General features: G+C 39.1%; 1 protein-coding gene across 4 annotated transcripts in view; it reads right to left on the minus strand.

Annotated features, from left to right (window-relative positions):
- Positions 1 to 6,887: 6,887 nt before the first annotated feature.
- ARMC2 (armadillo repeat containing 2) overlaps positions 6,888 to 13,783 on the minus strand; it is a 98,309-nt gene continuing 91,413 nt past the window's right edge. For 2 of the 4 annotated variants that reach the window (XM_046677774.1, XM_046677773.1), the window contains exon 18: positions 6,889 to 8,134. In XM_046677774.1, the coding sequence (XP_046533730.1) occupies positions 7,977 to 8,134 (158 nt within the window). In that variant the 3' untranslated portion in view covers positions 6,889 to 7,976. Of the gene's footprint in view, positions 8,135 to 8,160; positions 12,664 to 13,783 lie in introns of those variants that run through there. The other 2 variants (XM_046677776.1, XM_046677775.1) reach the window with 2 other exon arrangements.

The raw sequence follows: 13,783 nt of genomic DNA on the forward strand, positions 1-13,783 counted from the left end.
CCAAATACCTTTGTGAGAACTCTAGAAACTAGTTGGGAAGCTACAGCACCCAGGCAAACACAAAACCAGCTGGAGGCTGCACCAAAAAGTGTAGGAAAAACTGTAGCATTTTGCTGGTCCTAGCCCCTCCCCCTACCTAGCACAGCAAGGCACAACTGAGGGGAAATTCCCATCTCCTCCCTCAGGACAGAAAGAAAACAGTAGAAAATATGTCCACTATTCTGGCTTCTCTGGGGCCTGCTTGAGGGACTAGACTCTGTCTGACCTGACTAGGAGCACTAGTGGGAGTGGTGGCATGGTTTGGATGCTGGTTGGAGGCCAATGAAAACAGAAGGTAGCACAAAAGTGCATTACAGCAGCAGGGAGCCTACGGTTCTGCAGGTAGGCACAGGGGGCGCAAGAGATTACAGACAGGAATATAATAGCAACTGAGACAAAAAGCTCCTGAGAAGAAACAAGGGCAAGCCTCTCAGGGAAACTAAAACTGTTAAAAAGCATATATCCTGGAATACACAAGCCCAGAGAAGATAGATCCCCAGAAAAGGTTCGAGAGATCCCAGAACCTGTAGCCAGGCTGACTGGCAAAGCCAGTCTGTAAAGGCTGGAAGAGGTGGCTATTTTTCAAATGCCCAAACCTCAACAAAGTTCAAGGTATATAAAGAAACAGGGGAACATGGCCCAGTCTAAGAAACAAAATAATTCTCCAGAAACCGACACTAAAGAAATGCAGATCTTTGAATTACCTGACAAAGAATTTAAAACAATTGTCTTAAAGAGCTCAGTGAACTAAAAAAGGACAAGATTGGTAAAGAAGTCAGGAAAACAATACATGAAAAAAATGAGTATGTCAATAAAGAGATAGAAACTATAAAAAAGAACCAAACAAATTATGGAGCTAAAGAATAAAATAATCGAACTGAAAAATTCACTAGAGGAGTGCAGCAGGAAACTGATCAGACTGAAGGAAGGACCAGCAAACTTAAAGACAGGTTACTTGATATTATCAAGTCAAAGGGACAAAAAGAAAAATTGAAGAAAGGTGAAAAGGGTTCAAGGGATGTATGGAACACCATCAAGGAGGCCAATATACACGTCATGGGAGAAGAGAGAGAGAAAAAAGGGCAGAGAACTTATTTAAAAGAATGGACAAAAACTTAACCAAATTTGAGGAAAGAAATGGGCATACTATTTCAAGAAGCTCAACAAACTCCAAGCAGGATAAACCCAGAGACCCACACTGAGACACATTATAATCAAACTGATGAAAGTCAAAGAAAAAGAATCCTGAAGGCAACTTGTCATGTACAAGGGAGCTTCTACAATATTATCAGCAGGTTTCTCAACACAAACTTTGCAGGCCAGAGTGCAGTAGAATGATAATTCCAAGTGTTGAAAGGAAAAATTATCAACCAAGAATAAAATATCCAGAAAAACTGTTCTTTAAAAATAGAGAAATTAGGACTTTCCCAGAGTTTATTTGAGGAAGTTTATTACCACTAGACCTGCCCTACAAGAAATGTTAAAAGACTTTCTTTAAGTTGAAACAAAAAGATGCTACAGAGCAATGCAAGGCCATATGAAAATTAAAGTTCTCCAGTAAAGGTAAATATATGGACAAATATAGAAACCTGTATTCCTGTAATTTTGGCATGTATGTCTACTTTTAGTTCTTGTATAGGATTTGAAAGACAAAAGCATAAAAAATAACTACAAATCTATGTTAATGGGTACAAAATACATAAAGATATAATTTGTGACATCAATAACATAAAGTGGGGTTGGGCAGAGCTGTAAAGGAGTGGAATTTTTGTATGCAATTCAAGTTGTTATCAGTTTAAAATAGATTGTTATAACTTTGATTTTTTTTTTATATAAGCCCCATGGTAGCCACAAAAAAAAATATCTCAAGAACTTACACAAAAATAAATGAGAAGCAAATCAAAGCATGTCACTAAAAAAAAAAAAAAAATCAATGAAACACAAAGGAGCAAGAGAGGAAACAAGGGACAAAAAAGCTACAAAACATACAAAAAACAGTGGTAATAGTAAGTTCTTCCGTATCAGTAATTACATTAAATGTAAATGGATTGAATCCCCAATCAAAAGACATAGATTGGCTGAAGGGATAAAGTTAAAAAGAGGATCCAACTATATACTATCTACAAGAGACTAACGTACATCTAAGGACACATATAGGCTGGAAGTGAAAGGATGGAAAAAGATATCCCATCAAAATGGTAACCAAAAGAGTAGAGGCAGCTATACTAATAGCAGACAAAAGGGTCAATTCACCAGGAAGGTATAACAATTATAAATATATATGCACCAAATACCAGAGCTCCTAAATATATGAAGCAAACATTAACAGAATTGAAGAGAGAAATACATACCACCACAATAATAGTAGGAGATTCAATACCCTATTTTCAATAATGGATGGAACAACCAGAAGAAAATGAGTAAGGAACAGAAGACTTGAGCAACACTATAGACCACTTGGACCTATGAGACATATACAGAACACTCCATCCAACAAGAGCAGAATTACATCTTCTTTTCAAGGGCACATGGAACATTCTACAGGATTGTCTATGTTAGGCCCAAAACAAGTTTTAACAAATTTTAAAAGATTGAAATCATACACAGTCTCTCTTCTGATCACAATGCAATGAAACTAGAAATCAATAGCAGAAAGAAAAACTGGGAAATCCACAAGTATATGGAAATTAAACAACACATTCTTACACAACCAATGCATCAAAGAAGAAATCACAAAAGGAATTAGAAAGTAACTCACGACAAATTAAAATGAAAACACAACATACCAAAACTTATGGGATACAGTGAAAGCAGTGCTAAGATAGAAGTTTATAGCTATACATCCTTACATTAATAAAAAAGGAAGATCTCAAATCAACAACCTAATTTCATGTCTCAAGAAAGTAGAGAACAATCTAAACCCAAAGCTAGCAGAAGGAAGGAAATAATAAAGATTCGAGGAGAGATAAATGAAATAGACAATAGAAAAACAATAGGAAAAAAATCAACAAAACTAAGAGTTGTTTGAAAAGATCAAAACTGACAAACCCTTACCTAGATTAAGAGAAAAAAGAAAGAAGACTGAAATAAGTAAAATCAGAAATGAAAAACGGAGCATTACAACTAATGTAACAAATAAAAAAGGATTATAAGAAAATACTATGGACAATTGTACATCAACAAATTGGATAACTCAGAAACACACAACCTACCAAGACTGAATCATGAAGAAATAGAAAATCTGAACAGATCTATAGTAAGGAGATTAAATCAGTAATTGAAAACCTCTCAACAAAGCCCAGGACCAGACAATTTCGCTGGAGAATACGACCAAACATTTAAAGAATTAACACCAGTCTTCCTCAAACTCTTCCAAAAAATTGAAGAGAAGGGAACACTTCCAAACTCATTCTGTGAGACCAGTTGTACCCTGATACCAAAGCCAGATAAAGACACAAGAAAACTACAGACCAATATTCCTGATGAATATTGATGCAAAAATCCTTAACAAAATAGCAAAGAGAATTCAGCACATTAAAAGGATTAAGTAGGATTAATTCCTAGAATGCAAGGATGGTTCAACATACAAAAATTGGTCAATGTATACACTGTGTTAACAGAATGAAGGAAGGAATCATGATCATCTCAATTGATGCAGAAAAAGCATTTGACAAAATTCAGCACCCTTTCATGATAAAAAAAAAAAAAAAACAATAAAAACGAAACACACTCAACAATCTAGGAGTAGAAGGAAACTACCTAAATGTAATAAAGGCCATTTATGAAAAGCCCATAGTTAATATACTTAATGAAAGACTGGAAGCTTTTTCTCTAAGATCAGGAACAAGACAAGGATGCCTACTCTCACCACTCCCATTCAACATAGTACTGGAAGTCCTAGCCAGAGCAATTAGGCAAGATAAGAAAAGCCATCCAAATTAGAAAGGAAAAGTAAAATTATCTCTATTTGCAGATGACATTATCTTATATGTAGAAAATCCTGAAGATTACACAAAAAAACCTGTTAGAACTAATAAATTCAGCAAAGTTGCAAGATACAAGATCAACACACAAAAATCAGTTGCATTTCTATACAACTAAAAAGGAACAATCTGAAAAGGAAATAAAGAAAACAATTCCATTTACAATAGCATCAGAAAGAGTAAATACTTAGGGATAAACTTAACCAAGAAGTTGAAAGACTTGTACCCTTAAGAGTCCCAAAATGTTACTGTAAGAAATTAAAGACGACAAATGGAAATACCTCCCATGTTCATGGGTCAGAAGACTTCATATTGTTAAGATGTCAATACCATCTGAAAGCAATCTACAGATTCAATGCAATGTCTTTAAAAATGCCATTTTTTGCAGAAATAGAGAAATCCATGCTAAAATTCATATGAAGTCTCAAAGGACCCTAAATAGCCAATCTTGAAAAAGAACAAAGTTGGAGGTCTCACACACCCTGATTTCAAAACATATCACAAGGCTACATAATCAAAACAGTGTGGTACTGGCATAAAGACAGACATATAGACCAAGGGAATAGAACAGAGCCCAGATCCCAATAAACCTTCATGTATATAGTCAAATAAACTTTGACAAGGGTGCCAGGGCCATTCAATGAGGAAAGGACAGTCTCTTCAACAAACAGTGCTGGAAAAACTGGATATCCACATGCAAAAGAATGAAGTTAGACCCTTTCTATACACCATAGACAAAAATTAACTAAAATTGATTAAAGACTAAATGTAAGAACTAAAACTCCTAGAAGAAAACAGGGGAAAAGCTTCAGAACATTGGATTTGGCAATGCTTGCTTGGATGTAACACCAAAAGCAGAGACAAAAGAAAAAAATAGACAAATGGAACTACATCAAACTTAAAAACTTCTCTGCAAAGGACACAATCAACAGTGTGAAAAGGCAACCTACAGAATGGGAGAAAATATTTTCAAATCATATATCTGATGAGGTGTTAATATCCAGAATATATAAAGCTCTCCTTCAACTCAATGACAAAAAACAAATAGTCCAATTAAAACATGGGCAAAGGACTTGAATAGGCATTTCTCCAAAGATGTTATACAAATAACCAACAAACATATGAAAAGATACTCAACATCACTAATTATTAGAGAAATGAAAACCAAAACCACAATGCAATATCACTTCACATCCATGAGGATGGCTATTGAACAAAACAAAAACGAAACAATAAGTTGGTGAAGATGTGAAGAAACTGAAACCCTTGTGCACTGTTGGTGGTAATGTGATATGGTGCAGCCTCTATGGAAAACAGTATAGAGCTTCCTCAAAGAATTAAAAATAGAACTACTAGAGCCAGCCCTGATGGTCTAGTGGTTAAAGTTTGGTGCATTCTGCTTCAACAGCCCAGGTTCAGTTCCCAGTCATGGAACCACACCAATCATCTGTCAATAGCCATGCTGTGGCAGCAGCTCACATAGAAGAACTAGAAGGACTTACAGCTAGAATACACAACTACGTACTGGAGCTTTGGGGAAGTAAAAAAAAAAAAGAGGAAGATGGGCAACAGACGTTAGCTCAGGGTGAATCTTCCCCAGCAAAAAAATAAATAAATAAATAAAAATAGAACTAGTATATGATCCAGTAACTCCACTTCTGAGTATATATCCAAAAGAATTGAAAGCAGGATCTTGAAGAGATATTTACACACCCATTTTCATAGCAGCTTTATTCACAACAGCCATGAGGTAGAAGCCACCCAAATGTCCATTGGTGGATGAATGAACAAAGTGTGGTATGTACATACAAGGGAATATTATTCAGCCCTAAAAAGGAAGGAAATCCTGTCGCATGCTCAACATAGATGAACTTTGAGGACATTATACTAAGTGCAATAAGCCAGTCACAAAAAGATACATACTATATGATTCCACTTATATGACGTATCTAAGCTGGTCAAATTCATAGAAAGAGACAGTAGAATGGTGGTTGCTAGATGCTGTAGGGGAGGAGGAAATGGGAGGTGGTTTAATGGCTATAGAGTTTCAGTTTTGCAAGATGAAAAAGTTCCGGAGATCTGTTGCAGAACAATGTGAATATACTTAACACTCCTGAACTGTACGTTTAAAAATAGTTAAGACGGTAAATTTTAGGTTATGTCTTTTTTACCACAATTTTTTTTTTAAAGGTGGGTATATGGTTCCAAATGGTCCAGCTTGCACATAAGTCTGACGGGGAGGCGTTTAGTATGGAGGAGAATGAGTATAATGGTATTCCACCATGAGTAGTTACATCAGTTATGAATACCGAAGGAGCTGTTTTAGAGGGAAAAAACGTTTGATCTTTTTCACTGAAAGTAGAATATATAGCCTGCTATGGATAAAACAAAGGCTTAGAGGGGCCAGCCTGGGGCACAGTGGTTAAGTTCATCCACTCCACTTTGGTGGCCTGGGGTCTGCCAGTTCAGATTCTGGGCATAGACCTAGCACCGCTTGTCAAGCCACACTGTGGTGGCATCCCACATAAGGTAGAGGAAGATTGGCACAGACGTCAGCTCAGCGACAGTCTTCTTCACAAAAGAAAACAAAACAAACAGACTTAGATCCTTAAATGTTTTTGAGAGATCAGCTTCCAGACTTAAAATGATGTCTTCTACTGGAGTGAGTCTGCTAGCGTATACTTACGGATGACTCTAACAAGGTGAGTGTCCCTAGAGGATTTTGCTGAGCCCTAACCAGGGATGAGCCGCAGACTAAAAGAGCCCTTGGAAAGTATTTGTTCCTGGAAATTTAGGTTTTTTTCTAATAGGCTTTAGAGCCCAGCCAGTCTGGGCTGCCTGCCTTTATCCCATTAATCTTGGTATTTTGCAGCGTGAGAGATGAGCCATTAATAACAGCTTTTCTCCAAGCAGAGTAGTAAATCTACTTTTATTTCCAAATCTTCATTTGGCTAGTATAGGATAACAACAGCAATTTCAATTTCTTTGGTTCTTATCATTTATTCAAAGGCCAAACTTATCCTACAAAGAATGGCAAACTAATAAACTAATTACCATCATAATGTTATAATTTATTGAACACCTACTACACATCAGACACTGTACTGGACAGTTTGCCCATTTAGTGGTTTTTTTCTAAGCTACACCATAATAAAATAGGAATTATCCCCATTTTAGAGTTGAAGCTAAAGAAATTAAGTTACTTGCCCAAGGCCCAAGCAGCGGAGAGCTAGCATTCAACTGAGATCTGCCATACACCTAAGCCTACACTCTTTCTAGGGTATCACCTCCCAGTCACGGAGAGTTGCAATTATAAGGATAGTCTAGTCATTTTATTTCAAATGAAAAGAAGGAGGTAAAATACTCCCTTTTTCATCTGTTTTGCTTATTTAATAGAGTAGATGGCTCAAAGCAGTCTTCTTTAAGTTTTTCTGCTTACTCCTCTTAATATGAGAACCAGAAAAATACTGGTACCTAACCCAGAAAATTACTAGATGACATAAGAATTAGCACAGATACTTATGTGGAAATATATTCCTAATAGTGTTGACCACCATTCTTTCTATACACAAAGCCTAATAGTCTTCGGTGCACAGTTCATTTAACTACTGAACTGACAAGCACTTCAAGTCCAGAATTGTCAAATCAGGATTTTAAGACTAGAACTAAGTTATTTAATAAAGAATAGAAGAAAAAGTCATTTACTTAGAAAAACCATGCATATATTTTCATCTTACATTGCTCCGAGCAGAAAGTACAACATGTATATTCATTTTTCCATAATACCTAACAAGAAGAAATGCTTATTTCTTTTAAAATACTTAGACTACTCACTAAAATCAGTACCTGAAAACTTTCAATATTGCTCAATACTGAAAAAAAATGTTCACGTTTGTTACCACTTCTTAAGAATGAAGGAGACCTGACTTCCTGTTTGTTGTTAATTTCACCATGTTAGGAAGAAGGAATAGGCAGGGCTTCCAGGAAGCTGTGATGACTCTGAATTCGGTTTAGAAGCTGCTGCGCCACAGGTTGGAATTCTGTTTCCCAGTGGAGTCTGTGATAATTCTTTAGGTCTTGGTCAAAACTGCCACCCAGTGCTAGCTCTTCATCTGTATCAGAAAAATGAAAATTACAGCAATTATTTGGAAATGCAATCTTATTGAATAAAGTTTAATTTTCAATGGCATGAGTTAAACCCATCCGGGATCATCTCTAATTCCAACATGACATAGGTAGGATTTGGGGTTAAAAGACTTTTTTAATGGGAGTCATTCTTTATTCTTTTTTATCAACTATTTTCAAATAAGTATATTTTAGTCTCTTAATAAAAAAGGAAAATAATCTTCTCAAAAAAAAATCCTAGATTGAATTGAGCTCTTATTTCAACTAATCCGTAGTGCTTATATGTAAAGCCCACATCCAAAAATCAGATGGCAATTTCTCAGAATAAAGTATTCACGGGTTACTTCCTTCTCTGCACATTAGAAAAGTTAATTACTTCAGTGGTGACAGATGAAACAAGGAGTCAGGAAATCTTTTGGGAAAGCAGCGTGGTTGAGTTTGACACTGTAAACTTGACTGAAAACCAACTTGCTGGCTTCAGAGCAACCTAGACATACTCCCTTGAAACGATACCCCTATGCTCTCTTCAGTAACAGTGAAAAGTGGGGCACTTTGAGAACCCCAAGAAGTACTAGAATCCCAAGTGTTCATGGATAATGCAGAAAAGCACTTGTGAAAAAAATGCACAACTGCAGCCTTGGTTTGCTTCTTAATCCCAGGGCACTCTGCATTCTGTGAACACCGTAAGTATATTCCGCCCAAGTAGGGAGATAAATGGCCACTAATGTTTCTGCGCCGACCCGCCACCGCATTTTTCCTTGTTTATGTAGGAGTTGTGAAGGACTTCAGGAAAATGCAGTGGCCTGCCAGTCAGAAGATTGGCTCTGCCACTTCCTAGGTCTGTGGCTAAGGCAGACTTCTTAAGTGGTAACCGCTAAATCCTAAAATGACCACAAATATTGCTACTTACATAATCTGCAAACTCTTTTCATAGGGCCAATTAAAATCCTATTATAAATGCTTCCTTACTGTTTACATCAAATTTTCTACACTGAGTATTTTCACAGACTCTGTGTGCTTTGGCTCTCTTGGTGTTAGTGTCGCCACCCAGAATAAGAATAAGATAAGGGAGTCTGGAATCCCAGTTTTTACCTTCCCTTCCTCTCCTCCAACCAAGTGGACAGCTATGCAGCTCTGAGATAAGTTCCGGGCAGACACAAACACTTCAGCAAGGAGCTCCATGGAGACCCCTGTAAGCAAACCTGGATCTCCCCACCCACAAGATAACCAGGACCTTGAGAGGAGGAGAATGCAGATGGCATCTGATGCCTTCAAAGCCCTTCCCAGTGGGCTACTTCTGGACCAGAGGAGTCTGCGAGACTCTGAGTGCTTTCCCATTTCCGGATCTCCTTCCTGCTCACTCCTCCAGATATTCTGAGCACTAAACTTCCATTAAAAAATTAATTCTCTTGTTTATGCCCTTCTTTTCCAAGCAGCTTAGGACTAAGGGCTGCCCAGGCACTTCACCGTCCCCTCCTCTCCCAGGGCTTTGGTGGGATTTGGTGATTTTAGCAAATCTATTTTGGTGTTTTGGGGTTTTTTCAATCCAATGTCAAGACTATGTAACTCTTCTTGAGGCTTGGCCTATAATTAGTTAATCTACACTCAGACCCTATTAATTATAAATTGGGTTAGACAAGATAACAAAAGTGGCCAAACAGCTACAGGTAAGAGAAAAGTAGTCTAAAGTTTCAAAGTAAATACAGCAAATACATAAAAAGTGCCGTATTGCCTAGATATTAAAAGTGTATAAAGAGTGGCAGAGGATAATTCAAGAAAAATTTAGATCTATGATTTTCAAACTTTTTTGACTGTAACTTATAAATACATATTACATTATGACTGTACACATATACTTACAACATATTTATATACAAAACCAAACATTTCACCATGGAATACTTATCTTTATGACATGTAATATTTTCTGACATTTTCTTTCTCTGCTACTTCATTTTTTAAAGATGCTGGTCAGAGTGTGAAAAGCACTGATTTAGACAACCAGTCATTCTTAAGTTTTCTTTGTGCACAACACACTTCCAGATACTAGAATTGTAGGGTATTAGAAAGGATTAAAGGACTCAAAACAATAAATTTGTCAGGGATCATTATAACACAGACTCTATGACAGTTTAAGTATCCTGCAGCATCCATAGAAGCATCCCCTACTCACTGCACTATTTCTCAGCTTGCTGTCCAGCACCAGGTAGCTGTTGAGGGTTGGATTGTTGTCCTGCCTATTTAAGGTGTGGTCCTCAAATTTTCCAGAAGCCGCTGATGGCTCTTTGGCATAGGCTTGATGATGGAATCTGACTTGAACCTTGGGCCCCACTCTACCCCTTTGTCACATCACCTAGGGGCTAAGTTCCATGTACCTTATGATGAGCATAAAATAACCTAGTGAGTATGTTTTACGTTCACAATAATAAACTGCGCACACTGCTCACCAGCTGCCAGCTCCCCAGAGAGAAGCCTATGGGCACAGCACTTAAGAACTTCAAGATAAACACCCAGCTAATGAGTTCCTAAGAAGTAATTGTAGTATATCAGGACGTTTTAGACAACATCCTTTTAAAAACACTTTCCAAAAAGACTGTCAACATCCCAACATCCCAACTCTGTTGAGGACCATTACTTTCTTTTTTTTTTCCAGTTGCCCATCAAGAAGAGTTGGGTAACATATTGCTGTATCAATAGCCTTGCCATGTTTTCTAAAAACAGTGCTCACACTTCAACAGAGGGCTTTGGGATTTAACAGCTCATCTTGTTTTCAAAATGGCCTTTTTTTAGCTATCTTTGTAAAACAATGGAAATTTAAGTACACTCTCACCCACATATCCATTTCACTTGCTGCCACCCAACTGGCCAGACACAGCTACAACCCTGCCAGAAGCAAGGGTCTGAGGCCCACACAGCTGAGAGCAAAGCCAGGAAGCAGCCTGGTCCTCACAGTTCGTAAGGAGGGCCTTGTGATCACGTGAGAAATCGGGCCAAGCTCTGCTGGTGACTTGGCTCCCTGATGGACTGTGTTTGTCATCCATGCTCCAATCTCTTCCATGGGGTGGGCTAAGGGTGCTATGTAACGGAACAGCAGAAAAACACAGGCACAGAGGTTCATTTTCTGATGAAAAGTCCTGGCTTTTCTATAGTATGACCTTAGCCAAGTCACTTAGCTGTCCTAGATCTACTTTCCTCATCTGTCACCTAGATGATGGCCTCAGAGAGATCTTACAAGGATAGAATGAACATGCTTTAAAAGTATATAGCCCTATTAAGACAAAGGTACCACTACTGTCAGTCAATCCACAAGCATCTATCAAGAACCTAGTTTGCACAAGGCAATATCCTTTCCTTAAAGTGGCTTGGCTGGAGTGGGGAAATAAAAGTTACAAAACAATCATACAGGAGAAGTTACACAGTTCAGGAGTAATTGCTGTATAAGAAGTGTAGATTTCCTGTGACTAGACTGCGCTTGAAGAGGGCCTGTCCTGGAAGGACAGGCAGCATCTGGCTGCATAGCTAAGGGATATGGCCCTGCAGAGGTACAGAGGTTGGGGAAGCACAGGGGAAGACCAGCCTGGCTCTCGGGGAAGGGGAGGGAGGGGAGAAGCAGGCAATAGCCCTGCTACAGTGAAGTGCCTGCCAGGTGTGCTGCCTGCTGCTGAGAAGCCAGGCAGGCCCACATCCGCTTCTAAGAGGTCCTTGTGCCACAAGGCTGCACCATTTTCTTATTTATGGCTAATTGCCCTCGACTTAGGAGCCAAAGGAAGTCACAGATAGCCTTGGTGGAAGCAGCTGCTGCCTAAGGCACAAAAGCCCTACACCCCAGGAGAGTGACTCACGGAACCAATCACATCTTCTCCCCAAATGGGAGACAGATAGAAGGGTTCGCCAACAACAGAGGAGGCACAGAGTCACACACACTGAGTGCAGCAAGAAGCAGCCTCGAGGTAGTTGAAGCTGCAGCCCAGCAGGAGCGTAGAGGGAACGAGGGGGAGGAAGGACTTCTCCCGTAACAGCAGGGCTGGGTCTCCAGCAGCGTGGAGCAGAGGATGCCCACTACTGAGGGGCTCACTGGAGGACTCTGCTTCCTTCTAGAATGACCTTCCAGGTCCTGAGTGCCTCTCCAGCAGGCGTTGGGCAGCAGGCTTATTTCCTGGCTTCCTTCTTCCCTGGGCTTCCTTCCCTCGAACTCCTCCATCACCCAGGGCAGTGGTTCTCAGTCCTCGCTGAAGAGCAGACTCATCCGTGGAACTTTCTAAAAACGCAGATAATCGGCCTTGCCCCAGAGCTCCTGAATCAGAATTCCTGGGGATGGGGCCAGGATAAGCGTGTTTAATTCCACAGTTGACTCCAATGTTCTGCCACAGTTGAGAGTTGAATTAAGGCAAGTTGAGCATGCACTTCTGCTCCTGGCAACCCGAGAAAGCTGAACGTTCACCGAGGAGACTGTGAACCTCAATGGTTTAAAATCATGCCCATTTTTTCTTACTCTTACACACACAAAATTATATACCTGAAAAAAAAAATTTCACATCAACCTAGCAAACCTGATTCTTTCAAATAACTTCTGGTTCTGAGTTCCTGTTTAATAACATATTGTTACAACACTTGGAATTGACAGAGCACTTTCACAAGCGCGTTTTGAGGACTTGCCGTGTGTCAGGCACTGCCTCAAGCTCTTTGGACGCATCTGCTCATTATCATCCTGACAACCCCACAAAGTGGACATCCGTCCTCCCCATCTTAGAGATGAGAGAATAGAAATTCAGGGAGGTTGAGCCCAGGGTTAAAACCCTGTAAATGATAGAGTGAGGTCTTAAACTCAGAGCTGTCTGAATCCAGCCTCCTGGTCTTTCCAGGATGCTTGTTTAATCTGCATGACTCCATGTGGCAGGGCAGGGATTATCATGTCCCCATTTTAGAGACGAAAAAGACCGGTTCTGAGAGATTCTCTTGTCAAATGCCACCATCAGAGAGAAGGATCTGAACCCATGGCTTCTGTGTCACATTGAACCTTTCCACACGGCCTTGCGGATCCAACACAGTGGCTGAGCAATGGAGGGGGTCATCTCCTCCATTTTGGGAAAAGGGTTATTGAAAACACCCATTTACTGACCCAAATCGTTGTTAGACCTAAACCAGGATGAAAAAAATGACCCTAAAAATAAAAACTTTCAAAATGTAAGACACTATCCTCTCTTCTTTGGTTTGTACCCATGATCTCCTATCTTTCAAGGATACAGACCCCCGCCCCCCGTAATAGTCTCGCAGACGGACCCCCACATGATAATTAACATAGCTGCTAATTAAAATGTATAGATTCATTAAAAGCACAACTTAATTCAGAGTAGCTTTTAGCCATATTTCCTCAGTTGCAACAATGCCTATATACTTTTAAACAACAGAAATACATTTATGCTGAGATCTTGTACTTCTGCAGTGTATAGAAAATGCCAAAAAAGAAAAAAAAAAGCCACAGAGAAATCATGACAGTACCCAATGAGTTAAAAGTCCTTGTGTGCCTTTTGTAAATAACTTTCAGTCTTTTCCAGATATTTCCAAATTATAATAATCTTTAACATGCTCTTGTTACTTACAGAAACATAGCCACCCAAACACATACTAATCTTCAT

Source organism: Equus quagga, chromosome 11 (assembly GCF_021613505.1).
Source record: "Equus quagga isolate Etosha38 chromosome 11, UCLA_HA_Equagga_1.0, whole genome shotgun sequence".
Lineage (NCBI taxonomy): Eukaryota > Metazoa > Chordata > Mammalia > Perissodactyla > Equidae > Equus > Equus quagga.